Here is a 14,251-nt window from a genome sequence, read left to right on the forward strand (position 1 = left end):
GATGGGTTGAATTTAAACAAGCATTGCTGCAAATGCCTTGGTGGCATGTTGAAGGTTCATTATGTGAATTCAAATTTAAACACAAAATGTCTGCCAGTGCTTTTGAACTTAGTAACGTAAGCATGGTGCAGGTTGCTGTCATGTCTTTTTGAGATCAGTCAGGCTTTAGTGAATTAGGTGTCAACCTGACCAGACACCAACTGTAATATCTCAGCTTCCCACATGTTCCCACCTGTGGGAACATGCTATGAAGGTTACCCACATGTAGCAGGGCTTTAAAGAGAGACTCCCCAGTGAAAAAATCAACTTTAAGTTTTGGCCTTATGCAAAAATTTGAGTTTAAACTCTGGATAATATCTTCACAGGCACCATACTGGCTGAAGGGTTCAAGGTTTGTTTGCATGAGTATATCCGTCGTACCTGCTGTGATTATCCATTTGGGGAAAGCAACTGATCAGGCTTGTGTTTCACATTCTGTGGAAAGTACCGAGATTGAGGCTTGTCTTTATACTAAAATAATGTGGGTATATCTTATTTGACCTGTGTGAGGTCTGACTCAGAGGTTTGGGTAATAAAAAGGCTGCGCTTGTCCTCGTCCCTTCAGCGCAGCAATACTCTTAACGCTCATTGAACTCCTCTCTGACAAGATGGATCAAAGAAAACTGTGGCTTGCTCTGCTTCTTCCCCTGCTTGTTTTCACCATGAAAGTAATGTACACAAGCGTTTGATGGCAAATTTTCTGATGCTTATGTACTGACACTTAGCAAGTGCTAAATCAGTGATTGTGCTTCATATTACATTTTCTATGAATGATTGTCGTGACTAAAACAAGACGATATCTAATTCAGTCACTGATCTTTGTGATTGATCGCAGCATCTCCTGTGAAAACCTCAGAGAGCTCATCATATATGAGTCCAGTTTGCACCAATGAAACACTGAATGTCATCATGCTGATAATATGTAAGATCAGCACAGAGAGGAGCGGAGAAGAAGAGTGTCGTCTGACGTACCGACATGATGGACACGACTTTGTGCATGAATGTGACTCCAGGTTCACATTTGTGACAAAGAATCAGACTGTATTTCTCCACCTGAGCAGTTTAACACCAGAGGACAGTGGGAACTACACCTGTGAGTGTTCGAGACCAGATGGAACAATTATTTTCCACCAAACTATCACTGTGGAAGGTAAAGGATTTCTTTTATTCCCTTTGGGTTTCATGCTTGACACGTTGTTCAGGTCAGTTTTTTCTTTGTTTTTTTTTTTTTTTTCTTGTTTTGTTTTCTTAAGTCCACCTGGAAAAGAATAAAATACACTGTGCTACTTCGTACAGTAGAGTGTGTTTTAAATCACAAAGAACAGTATCTTAATGTAGAAATGAGCACTGTCTTGTTTGTGCACCTGGTAATGACTGCATACTGTTTAATATATATATATATATATATATAAATATATATATATATATATTCTTCTTGCAGCATAAAAATTAAAATTGTCATCAGTTAGTAGTATGTGATTACACGGGTTTCCAATACTCAACTAACGATAATGTTCCTTTGGTTTCTGTCCATTGTTTGAATATTGATAAGTGATTAATCTTTCTAGGATAAAATAAAGTTTAATCAGTTGTACTGTATAATTTCAAAGAAGTCAATTTACGATTGATAGTTATTTCATACACACAAGCTGCTTTTTCTGCTACTGCTCAAAAACTTCAGATTGTTTGAATGTTGGTGCATAAACAGGCCAACATTTTGATTCACTCCTGGACAATATAAAGTCAAGTTTTGGTTTTTTTTTTGTTTTTTTTTTTGTGTGCGCGCGTCAAGCCATAACTGTGCACGGTGAAGGCATCATGTCGGTTTCCTGATGAACGAGATGAGGCACATAAACTGCAAAAAGCTTCTGAGACCACACTGTTCACTATTTACGAGTCAGGCCTCTAAATGCGTGCAAACACTTTTTTTTTTTTTTTTTTTTTCTCGGAGCCCAATGAAAGTGGTCTGACCTCTGGCCCTAACCAGAATCGGGTCCAACCTTAGTCCAAGCATGTGACTCAACCCAATGACCATAGGAGATTTTTGAAAATGAATATTGTGAAAATGTTTGTTTCACTGAAAAGACTTTTAAAAAGAAAAGTGGTGTGATTGAAGTCACTGAGATATTGTCATTTTTATGGTCTAAAAATGTTTTGGGTTTATGCTCTTGCTCACTCTTTTACCTTCAGCGTGTCTTAATATGAAAGCAGAAGAGGCCTTTAGAAGCACTTCCTCTTCAGAAGACGTTGTTTCAGCTCGTACCTGTGAGAGCAGAGTTTGAGGTTTATGTTTGGGTCACCAGAAAACAGTTCAGATGAGTACGTGCTGCCTCCACTCACTTCAGCTGACTGCTGCTTTGGACCAGTATGGGTGGATGGATTCTGTGCTTTGTTCTGCTGCTGCCGATGACTGTGTGTATTGAAGGTACTGTACAGTAACTAGTTTTAATAATAATCCATATAATAATAAATACAACAGCTAATGTGATGTGATAATTACAAAATACACGAACACAGCAAGTGTTAATGTTAATTTACTGACTGTTTCTGTTGATTATTGGATCGCAGCATCTCCTGTGAAAACCTCAGAGAGCTCATCATATATGAGTCCAGTTTGCACCAATGAAACACTGAATGTCATCATGCTGATAATATGTAAGATCAGCACAGAGAGGAGAGGAGAAGAAGAGTGTCGTCTGACGTACCGACATGATGGACACGACTTTGTGCATGAATGTGACTCCAGGTTCACATTTGTGACAAAGAATCAGACTGTATTTCTCCACCTGAGCAGTTTAACACCAGAGGACAGTGGGAACTACACCTGTGAGTGTTCGAGACCAGATGGAACAATTATTTTCCACCAAAACATCACTGTGGAAGGTAAAGGATTTCTTTTTTTTTACCTTTGTCATGCTTGATATATTGGTTGGGTTATTTTCTAGTTTGTGGTAAGTGTTACAAATATACGTATAGGTTTACTGAATAAATCAACTTCTACAGTAATCATGCCAGTACAAGTGTCTTTGAGGTTTGCTGATTTACAAACTTTGATATTTCAGTAATGTGTTATGCCAGACTCTGTAGAGCCTCATAAATATTCTCTTACAATTAATTTACAAAGTAAATATCAGTTTCCTTTTCCTGGCTTCTTCCAGGTGAAGGTCCCAGCAGTCCTGCAGAAATGGGTGTTCCTTTTATTTTGATTGGTGCCACTACAGTCATCGTCATAACTGGAGTTATCCTGGGATTTATCTACAGAGGACTGAGTCATGGGTCAGATATCACTGTAACACTGGTATTTATAGGAAGTATTAATAATTTAGGGTTTTGCGGTTGAAAGTAACTACCAGCTGCGTCGTTGAACACATTAATGTAGTTACAGTTATAATCTAAAAATAAACTTTGTGAAGTAATGAGTATATTTACTTTTGCTGCTTTGAGTATATTTTGATACTAATAGGTCTTTGCTGTTCCTTAATGCTTTGAATGCCGCCTCTTCATTCGTAACAGATGAGCTGAGCACTGTGGTTACTGTTGCTAATTTTAATACTGCAATATTATTTTTAGTAAATGATCTGTCTGATCTTGTCTTGTTTATGAGCAGACCACATAGTGCAGAGAGAATAATTAAGAAGTTTCGTTACTGACGCAGTTTGGTTTGTCCTTTCACCCAACAGACAACGACCAGAACCACAGAGCAGTCGTCCGAGCAAGGTATGTACAGAAAAACATTATTCCCTCTTCATTTGTTCATTTGTGTGGTTTGTTTAATTTGAATCATTAAAAAAAAAAAAAAAAACATGCATCTCTCTGCAGGAGCCAGAAGACATTGAGCCGTACAGCACCTTCTTAAGGAGAGAGAGTGGACTTTATTCGACTGTCAAAATATGCAGTTCTAATGTGAATACTAATACTAACCTATTGACCACAGAGGGCATGAATATTGCATTGTTTGAAGAGCATGACATAAACTCTGTTCCCATATGATGCGTATTTTAGTCTTTGTATAAGTGAAAGTAGACCTGTTGTCCACAAGAGGGCACTCTTCTGTTTTGTGCTCTGTTTACTTCTCACAATTTCAAATTTCCAGAGAATTTGTTTTGTTCAGTGACTTGAAAGAAGAAAGAATTACACTCTCCCATGAATGTAACGCTGACCTGAATCAGTTGTGTGATAAATAAACTCTTTTGATTCAATTGATGTCAACTATTCAAAGCGACTCTAAACCCCGAACTCATTTTCAGGTTCTCAGTTGTTTTACCGCCGTTGTCTACTGCACAACAAGTATCACTTCATTATGTGCAAACAAATACCAGACATGAGCTTAGTGTAGTCTCTATAATGATCACAGAGGAACAGGAGACAAAGGTATCATTTGCTGGTTACTTTAATTTTTGCCTATGTACTTTTAACTTGTCTTTTGTTTCTGTAAGGCACTTTGTTTTACTCTGTATGAAGTGTGCTATATAAATATACTTGGCTGCCTGCCTTGCTCAATATGAATGAGAATGACCTTACGATTTTCACCTGGCCAGTTTAACACATGTTCACTGAATGTTACTCTGAGGTGGGTATTTAATTTGTTTTTATTCACTGGCTTAATGATTTACAGTGGCTAACACTTCACTCTGGGTAGTTGGTGTCTAGTATTCATGCCTGTATTTCTCCAGATGTGTCTATAAGTGTTATTTCTTCAGTGTGCATAGTGAATCATTTTAGAGTGCACAATGTGGTGTACCAAACAGGCTGCAGTACAAGTATAAATGTATAAAGTTTAATATGAACTTAGTTTTGGATGTCACATTTATTATATTGTAGAAATCTACAGTGTGATTGGTGTGAATTTCTTTTCAAGTTAAGGAATGAAATGTTTTGTTTTTACGTTAAGAAGACTCAGACTGTAAATGCCTCGTTTTCCTCAGTTTGTTGTTCCCCCTCTTTATTTTGACTTTCTTTTTTATGTACAGAGGAAGTGGACAGTATCTTACTGACGCTCACAAACCCCCTGAGCAGAAACCCCCCTGGACTGTGGTGAGTGGTATATATATTCCTGGTCATCTGGTAAATACATAATGTCTATCTTTAATGTATGGAAAGGCCAATTGCAGCTCATATTACTGAGGTCAATAAATTTGGTTATTTCAGCGTAATACAGTTTGAAAGGAAATGAGTCAGCTGTCCCTGTTGTGGTGGGAAAATCATTTGACCAGGTCACCATGTTCGAGCATGAAAACTGCATGTGACTGAATTGACTATGCAGGTCAACATGTAAAGACAGAATAAAAACTAGGCGAATTGGATAACTGATGGTGGCTGAAAGGCTTAGTGAGTCATAGCATTTGGATATTTATTAAGTCCATGTGGCACCAGTGTAGTTTGTAGTTTAGCCATAGCAGAAGAAAGGTAGATGTAAGGCCGTGTCATACCACCATGAGGGAGTAGGATTTAAAGGCAGCTTGGCTCAGGGCTCCCTGTCCAATGTCTAAGTGGATTTATAACAGCATGGCTTGATACCTACTGCAGAGCCTAATGATCAGTCAAGCAGAACTGGTACAGAGATAAATTATACAGTCAAAGAAGGGAGTCCTGTGACCAAAATATTTCATGCTGTAATCTAGATCAGGTGGGTGCTTATTTACTGGCTTATATTATTATAATATATAATATATATAATATAATATTATAATATAAACCAGTAAATAAGCACCCAACTGGTGCTTATTTACTGGTTTATATTATTGTCATGTTAAGGCTTAGAATTATATCTGTCAGCTGCCAGGTAGGATAGGTACTTCCCTAGGTACTTCCTGAAAACACCTTTTGTACCTTGAACGATAAGATATTTAAAAATTATTGCATTATATCTGCATCCATAGTTCACCAGCTGTGTCATGAATTTGCTACACCTTTTAAACAGTTTTGTAGTTGTGTAATCTCAATGATTCATACTTACATCACTTTAAAGTGTAATTAGTGAAATTTAAAAACCAGTATTGAGAAACATATCAAAATAGGTTTCATTATTCAATTTAGTTTTAGTTTTCATTTGAATATGAAGCACTTTGTAATCAGATTCTAGGGAAGAACAATTTAGCTAACTTTAGTTAACTTCCTCTGTTGCTGTTCTCTAACAGATTTCACAGGACTTCATAGAATATGTGCAGTTGTTGATGCTTGTCAGTTGTCTGACCCACATTCTCTGTCATCACGTGACAGCCCTGTCTTTCCTGCTGTGGTTAATTTCTAATGAAAAGCACAGGAAAGAGCTACTTCAAACAGAACTGTCAATACACCAGCAACAATGCACCCTGGGAAAAATTTCTTTGCAATCAAGTTTCATGAAGCTGTGAGGTATTTTTTAAATACCGTTTCAGGATTACAAATGTCCATTATATTTGGGGTGTGATGTGACACCACTGCCCACCACATTTTTTGGTAAAACTTATGACTATTAAATATCTTATGCAGAAGTTACAGAAGTTGCAGAAGTATTTTCCCATTGTATCCAGTGTGGAGCAATGACTTGTGGTAAACCCATACCTAGATGTCACCCAGAAGTACATACCTGTTATATTCTCAAATTGTGGACTTCCCCTCTGTGCTTGTGAGCATTGGTTCGAGCTGACTGGAATGATATATGTCAAAAAGCACATGACTACGACTGTATTAACTGTACATGAACATGTATTCTGCTGGGAATTGTGTTAAAACCTCAAAAGACAAAGCGCCACATACCAGTGCACAGTAATCTACTTCTGTTTTTGGGCAGGGGTTTTTTTTACCACTTGTGATTACTAGTGTAAATACAGTGCAGTACACAATTTACTGGCATTGACAATAATAATATTAACACAGGGAGTAGTAATGTGAATCAGCAAGTTTCAGATGACGCTGAGGTTTTTATTTATTTTTAACATAAAAAGATTATTTAAAACACAAAAAAGACCTGGAAATGAAACAAATGTGACTGGACAGGTCAAAAGGCTTTATATCATAGACCGCCCCAAACTTGAATACAAAAAAATCTCAGGAATAATTCATGGAAATATGGTTATTTACTGTTAGTACATCTGCAGGGGCTCATTTAAGGCGACTATTCCTCTGAAGTATCCTCATTTTTCTTTAAAAAATTAATCAGATCAAAAAATAAACCATTTTACACTGTAGTCTCTTTAGACCCGCCTACTTGATTCAGTTTCGTTGGGCAGATTAAAAGCCTCTGCACAGGAAAAACTGAAAGCTCCCTGCAGACTGCTGAAGATGACAATGCTGCCCATCCTGATAGTGAGCTGCCTACTGCTAAGAGGTAAGGCTAATCTGACAGGACAGATATGATACGAGTTAAATTACAGTGATGAGATTTCCTTAATGTCCGTGAACATGCCAGGGGGATGTTTGTTTTTTGTTCTTTGTACTTGCCGCAGTTGGATAGAGACCCAGGTGGAGATGTGTGATCGTCCTGTTGCCTAATTTGGCGTTGACTACAGCCCATAGTTTAGCATTTACCGATAAACTGAGCTAACACCTATAATCTACTTTTTGAGCGACGCTGCATTATGTTTTAAAGCTACATTGATAGATAAAGTTATTTAAGGTAGGGGATGTTTAGAGAGCTAGAAGGAGCAGGAAATATGTTATTTTTATTTTGCATGCACTCATTTTATTTATAGATTGACTTTTGTTAGTATCAGAACATGAGATTTTCAGATTATTAGTCTTCACCATTTTTTGTTTTGTTTTTTATTTATTTCTTTTTAAGGTTCATCCTCTCAAATCAGCGGATATGGAAACACAACAGCTGTCTACGGTGAAGAAGCGAGCTACCGATGCGCGGTGGATGATCCAAAAGGTGAGTTTTTTTCTTTAATATTTTACAGTGACTCTGCATATTATTATTCCCATTTCTGCCTGGCTCGTTTTGTTTTAAGTGTGTGTGATAATTCCTGTTTTTGATGCAAATGTCTGAGGTGGATTATCATCCTGTTAACAGGTGTGCTGCAGGTTACATGGCAAAGACTCTTCAACGACGAGTCAATAGAGAACCTGGCCACATACAGTAAGCGCTTTGGACAGCAAGTAAACGAGCCTTATCATGGAAAAGTGATCTTCACAGAAGCGACTCTCAGCTCGTCATCCATCACGCTGCGCAATGTGACATGGGAAGATGAAAGCTGTTACATTTGCTCCTTCAATGCGTATCCGGATGGGTCCAAAAGGAAGCAGATTTGCCTCGCAGTGCAAGGTAAATAAAGATATGGGCAGATAAGAAGCCTTTTACAAAATGTAATTCTGTAGAACTGTTGCTCATGAATTAACTTTCATTTATAATCAGAAAATAAATAAATAAATAACTCATAAATTAATAAAATGTGCCTAATACCGAGTGCGCACATTTGGACTTTTTTTTTAATTTAACCGTATATAGATATGTAATAATTTATCAGTCAAACAATAACAAATAATATTTGTCAGCCCACAGAATAACTTTTTTTTAAATGATGACTTTCTATTCTCCATAAAGGAATATCCAAAGTGAGCACAGCACATGAGCGAGTTTCCAGCAGTGAACATCAAGGCGAAGACATGCAGGTCGTGTTTAACTGCTCTGCCACAGGGAAACCAGCTCCAACCATCCAGTGGGACCTTCCCCCCGGAGTCCAGACTTTACAGGAATCCCCAACCACAACAGTAACGAACAGTGACAACACGTTTGCGAGCAGCCGCAGCGTCACCCTGCAAATCCCCGCAGGCTGGAGCGGAAATGTGGAGTGTGTGGTGAACAGAGGGATGAGGGGGCAGACGCAGGAGAGGATCCCCTTTTCTTCAGCTCCAGGATTTCCTGAGAAAAAAAGTGGTATGAACATCAGTCGTTTCATTTCAGTACCGAGCAGAATGGCAGTGTTACGTGTGGTGGTGACGCACGCCGCGCTCTGACTCACTGCTTGATAAGCTGAACCGGAGAGTCCCGATATTTATTCTGGTGTAATTCTACGGGGAAACGACAGACTTCCTGTTAATCCCTAGTAGTTTAGAAGGAAGTGACTCTTAACGCGGAAATAAATAAACGGTTTAGTTGGTTTTGTTTACTGTTTTGTAGACAGCCAGTCTGGTTATTGAGACACTGACCCGCCCAGGCTTATTATTCTGCTCTGGTAGAAAACTCCCAGCTTTACTGTTACTGACTGACTGACGGGAATAACCGTGACATAACTGGTTGTTTGTGTCCCAGATCAGTATCAGTGAAGTAGAATCCCTAAACCCAGGTCGTGCAGCCTTCCTTACCTGAAGGGGGACCAGTTAGGAACCAGGTCGCCCGCATTGTTATGCAGTTTCGAGATGTGTGATAGGGAGCATTCTCGGGAAGGCACAGTAGATTAAGCTGACTCAATATAAACATGATACTGCTGTGACCGGCAGTAGTTACAGTTTCACTTCTGCTTCCTGGCAATTAGCTGTTCAGGGAGGTCAGCATCAAAAAGTAAAAATGCTACCGTGGAAACTTTCCTTTCTCTTTTATGCAAATGTGTTTTACAGTGTTTCTGCCCTGGCCCACACTAACCATGTCCCGGTGCTCTCTAGAAAACACTCCGCCCCGCTCAGTGATTGCAGTCGCAGTTGCCGTTCCGCTGTTTGCAGCCTGCGTCATTATTGTTGCTGTATTAAAGAGAAAACGGTATGTTCCACTAGTTTTCTTACACTGAATCACTGTGCTGTCATTTTCCTCCTTTTCTAATTAGCTCTTGTCTTTTCCTTGGCAGGTCCGAGAGAAGGAAAATGAATGAAAACGCCGACATACTGTAATTATTGTCACTATAACTGTCATCTTTCAGGGAAGTCATACACAGATTAAGCCAAACGCAGTTATACAGCAACCACTTTAGTTTTCTACAGCTGTTGAGCCCTAATGTTCTCCAGGAGATGCATCGTCGTGGTCCTCACATTTATGTCAGTAGCAAAACTCAGCACTTTAACTTTATGGAGCTTCAGACTAAAAACTGGAATGTAAGAAACATGACTAAAGTCTATTATTAGAAAAGTTGCTTCAGTGTTAACTGTTAAGTAAAAGCTTATTTAGATCACATGGAAAATGTTAAGATTGCAATAGAAATTGTTTGCATGGGGCTTATCCAACTATTTTCCCAGCACTGTGAGGTAACAGAAATTCCCTGACGTCTAGACAGGGACCACAGCGCCATCTCGCGGTGGAGAAAGAGAAAACAAGTTGAGATGTTAAAGATAATTTATTTAAAATACGGTGGCAGATGTTAATGTTTATTTGCACTTTGCACTTGTTCTTGCACTTTAGTTTTTATGTCATTCAGTTATTTATTGCTTATTCATGCACCAACAATGCACATAATGAACCTCTGACAATAAACTATATTTGTGATTGTAGCATTGAGCCTGTAGAACAGTTCTGCACTGTCAAACTAACATTTCCCTGCAGTGTGCTTCATGCTCATGTCTTTCACATGAAATATTGTAAAATCTTGTCTGTATTTATTTTTGAATAGTTATTAAATGTGATGTTTTATTTTTGCAATTTAACCTGTGTACAGTGGTGCTGTGCTCACATCATGCGTTGTCCTTACACATATTGATAAAATACTATATTTATACAGGAGCTTGGAGTTTAGTCCAACCTGGAATGTAGAAACATTTTCCTACACCAAAAGGAGGCAGCGTCGCCTCAAACAGGTGGATTTTTATTTCTAACCTGACCAACCTGTATGAGATTCCTGTTATGGCAGCACAATATCCAGCGAAGATGACACGTGCAGTTATTTATTCCATCTTTACGTTGGGAGTTTTCCACACAGGTGAGAAAAATGCCTTTTATATGGTCTGTGGAGCAACATTATGAACAGTGGCAGGTACAGTGTTGATTGTGTAGGGTTGAAGTGATGTTAGATGACTGGGTCAGACCATCTCTCAAACCACAGGTCCTCTCAGGTGTTCCCAGTCTGTAGATTTTAGAAAGGACAGTGAAACCAGGGGCAGTGCGTCCAAGGCTCGCTGATGATGTGGTCAACTGACTTTGGATTAAACATTTACTTTTCTTTCATCTTTTTCAAAACACTCCACTTTGAATCTTTGTTAAAAATCGTTGAAAATGAGAAACAAGCTACATATGTTGCTATGAAGGCAAATATTTAGCAGCTATAATCAAAACTTGGAATGTGGAGGCTGTTTAATTTGTCTAAAGATTATCTCACAACCACACTTCTTACTGCTTTCACATTTTTCTATCACTAAATGATTCATGCTCTTCCGGACAGAAGTATTGAAGCTGACAGATTGACAGAAGATGTACAGTGAGCTGTTTGCTGCATTGACTCCTGTGTACACAGTATTAGACAGGTGGTTATAATATTGTGGCTGACCAGTGCATTTTTCCTTAATGCTGAAAGCAGCCCTGCAATTTCTGTGTTAGTTGCATAATCAAGTCATATTTTGGGATCTCTATTTTGTACTTCTGTATTGATCAGTGGTTGATCACTAGCTCTCATCATTACACTGGGTTTATAATAATAATAATGGAAATGCACCACCCTTAGGTTTCCATGCAGGTGTTCCAGCTGTGATCCAAACACAGCAGACTGTGGTGGCAGCAGTGGGAGCTGAGGCTCAGTTAAGCTGTCAGCTCCTCCAACCTAAAGATGTTCTTCAGGTCACATGGCAGAAAATGTTACCTGAGGGAGAGAAGAATCTCGCTACCTACACCACATACTTTGGTCAAAGAGTGAATTCTGGGTTTAAAGATAAATTGGAGTTTAAAGAAGCTGGACTGCAGACTTGCTCCATAGTTATCAGAAACGTGTCGGATCAGGATGAAGGCTGCTATCGCTGTTTGTTTAACACCTATCCTGATGGTGCTCTGACAGGGAGAACCTGTCTCCAGCTCTACGGTAAGGACACGGCTTACACTACATGTTTTACCAGTTTAACTGAACATGTTGTGACCTGCTGGTACAAGCTAACATCCTGGGCAAAGTGCATAATATCAGAAGCTGATGTCTGTGTAACAACAATTTTCTATTAACTATCTGGTCTGTGCAGAGCTGCATGAGCCCGTTCTGCACATCAGAGAATCAAACTCTACTGCAGAGTCAGTCGTGTCCTGCTCGGCCACAGGTCGACCTGCTCCCACAGTAACACTGAAGGTCACACAACGAGACTCCAGCCTCTCTCACCACAACACTGTCAGAGTCAACAACATCAACGGTACAGTCACTGTCACCGCTACAGCTGTGCTGTCTGGTTCCCATGACGACAGTGCAGAGGTCGGATGTGCAGCGAGGGTGCCCCCTGGTCCTCAGGTGGAGGTGGTCATGATGGTCCCTCAGGTCAAACAGACGCCTGCTGATGGTGAGAAACATCCAAAGACACTGATTCATAGAGTGAGAGTTACTTTATGATCCTGATGGTTACGCTTCTTTTTCCAGGATCTGACAATGAGTCTGAATCTGAAAACAGACATTTCAGTAAGTTCATGTGCACATGCTCTTATGTCATGTCAGTATTTACATGAATTCGGTTTTTGTTTCATAAATGTTCAGTGTCATATAAATATTGTTTCTCTTAATTCTAAAGTGAGGATTTTGGTTGTTGTATTGGTCTTGGCTTGTTTTGCTGCCGTCGTCATTGTTCTTCTCATGCAAAAACATAAGAACAGGTACTTTTTTTTTTTTTTTTGACTTTCTCTTGCTTTCCAATTTGCATCTCAGATTATTAGTTGATAAATGTTTGTAATTGTCTTTAACTCCTCCAGTCTCCCATGCAGTCCCACTGAGATGGACGAAATGCCTCAAACCAATGAAACAAACAGAAGTAAGACACATTTTATGTTGTCATTCTTCAGTTGCACATACACAAAATTTGTTTAGCCTCCTTCCCTCTGTTGCATGTAATAATGTCACATTGTAAACCTTCCAACTTGTCTCTATACCTACACATTATTTCTACTGTCATGACTAATCTGGTTGTTGCATAAAGCGAATGATGATACATATCATTTCTCTATTTTGCATAATCGTGTGACACGTTCAGAATCACTTAGTTACATAATATTAGTATTGAAACACATTGGGTAAAATGAAATATGTTGTTATTGTCTTTGAGGACCCATGAAAGTTTTGGAACAGAGGACATCTCCTGAGAAGAATGAAGTAACACACTAGCGTTGTCACCTTCAACAGCAAGACAACCTACTGTTTACAGACTCTTTATAGATCCAGAAGAACCCACATTAACTGTAGTGCCACAGTGGAACCTGAACAAAACAGCATGTTTATCCTGCCACTGTCAAAAAACCTGAAATGCCCAAAGAGCATTCAGCTCTCAGTACATCTCTGAGTCGAAGTTAGTCCTGGTTTACTGGTAATGACTTGAACTCCTCCGGAAAAATGAATATACACTCTAATGTTAATGTTTCAGTGCTATTTCATTTTTTCCCCACCTTTTTATAGCATTTTGTACTTTTTGCACTTTTCTGCACATTAATTTGAAATAGAATGAAGTTATATAATAAAATGTGATGGTTTGACTCAATTACAGGTTGTGTTTCAAGTAACTGAATTAAAGTAATGCATCATTGGTTTATTTCAGTTTCTGATATTAATAAATTACATGTGATTTTTTTATGACAGGAAACATTTCTTCTTTAGTGATTTCTGGACATTTGTATTTATAGTTGGTGTTTGTCAAACATTCATATTGTGCGTATTTAGCTGTCATGTATTTCCTAATGTGACTTACTGTCAGATTTTCCACATGAAGTTGTACAACATGGTAACTGGATATTGTTGTTTTCAGACGTGTAAGAGTTCAGCATAGGTTTTAATTCAAAACACCTGGTTTAACCCGTTTTTGTGGACTATCAATGTCGGTGAAAGATTTACTACTTTTCATTTCCGGATATTAAGTCCAGAAATACCAGACAGCTCATTACGGTGTTTGTAGGTTAACGGAAGGACTTTGGGAGGATCGTACCACTGCGCGGTGATCTCGGTGCTGTTAATACAGCGTTGGTTAAAAAATAAATAAATAAATACATTTAAAAAAAGATAATATTCCCTATGTAATTTAGTCTTCTGTTTACGTGACCTCCCAGTGAAACGCGTTATGTAGTTAAAGTGTGTATTTATTCTTGGAATCAGGTGTTTTTTCTCCTCCCTACTGGAACCTCCCACTGTGACTTGGTCTGGTC

The 14,251-nt window shown here is 38.7% G+C and overlaps 3 protein-coding genes across 3 annotated transcripts; all 3 read left to right on the plus strand.

Moving 5' to 3' along the window:
- The first annotated feature begins 2,285 nt into the window (after positions 1–2,285).
- On the plus strand, positions 2,286–4,317 carry LOC117152613 (uncharacterized). Its single transcript, XM_026302225.1, has 5 exons — positions 2,286–2,464; positions 2,608–2,922; positions 3,198–3,315; positions 3,720–3,756; positions 3,859–4,317. Exons 1-5 carry the CDS (start codon positions 2,407–2,409, stop codon positions 4,027–4,029), a joined length of 699 nt encoding a protein of 232 aa, XP_026158010.1. The 5' UTR covers positions 2,286–2,406; the 3' UTR covers positions 4,030–4,317.
- Positions 4,318–7,219: 2,902 nt separating this feature from the next.
- LOC113127543 (OX-2 membrane glycoprotein-like) lies at positions 7,220–10,676 on the plus strand. Its single transcript, XM_033325606.1, has 6 exons — positions 7,220–7,348; positions 7,802–7,891; positions 8,033–8,284; positions 8,564–8,896; positions 9,622–9,715; positions 9,801–10,676. The coding sequence occupies exons 1-6, from the start codon at positions 7,303–7,305 to the stop codon at positions 9,841–9,843; spliced, it is 858 nt and encodes a 285-aa protein (XP_033181497.1). The 5' UTR covers positions 7,220–7,302; the 3' UTR covers positions 9,844–10,676.
- Positions 10,677–10,773: 97 nt separating this feature from the next.
- On the plus strand, positions 10,774–13,390 carry LOC113127307 (OX-2 membrane glycoprotein-like). Its single transcript, XM_026301769.1, has 7 exons — positions 10,774–10,862; positions 11,601–11,951; positions 12,103–12,411; positions 12,489–12,527; positions 12,637–12,718; positions 12,815–12,873; positions 13,165–13,390. The coding sequence occupies exons 1-7, from the start codon at positions 10,787–10,789 to the stop codon at positions 13,221–13,223; spliced, it is 975 nt and encodes a 324-aa protein (XP_026157554.1). The 5' UTR covers positions 10,774–10,786; the 3' UTR covers positions 13,224–13,390.
- The last annotated feature ends 861 nt before the right edge of the window (positions 13,391–14,251 follow it).

Source organism: Mastacembelus armatus, chromosome 2 (assembly GCF_900324485.2).
Source record: "Mastacembelus armatus chromosome 2, fMasArm1.2, whole genome shotgun sequence".
Taxonomy (NCBI): Eukaryota; Metazoa; Chordata; class Actinopteri; order Synbranchiformes; family Mastacembelidae; genus Mastacembelus; species Mastacembelus armatus.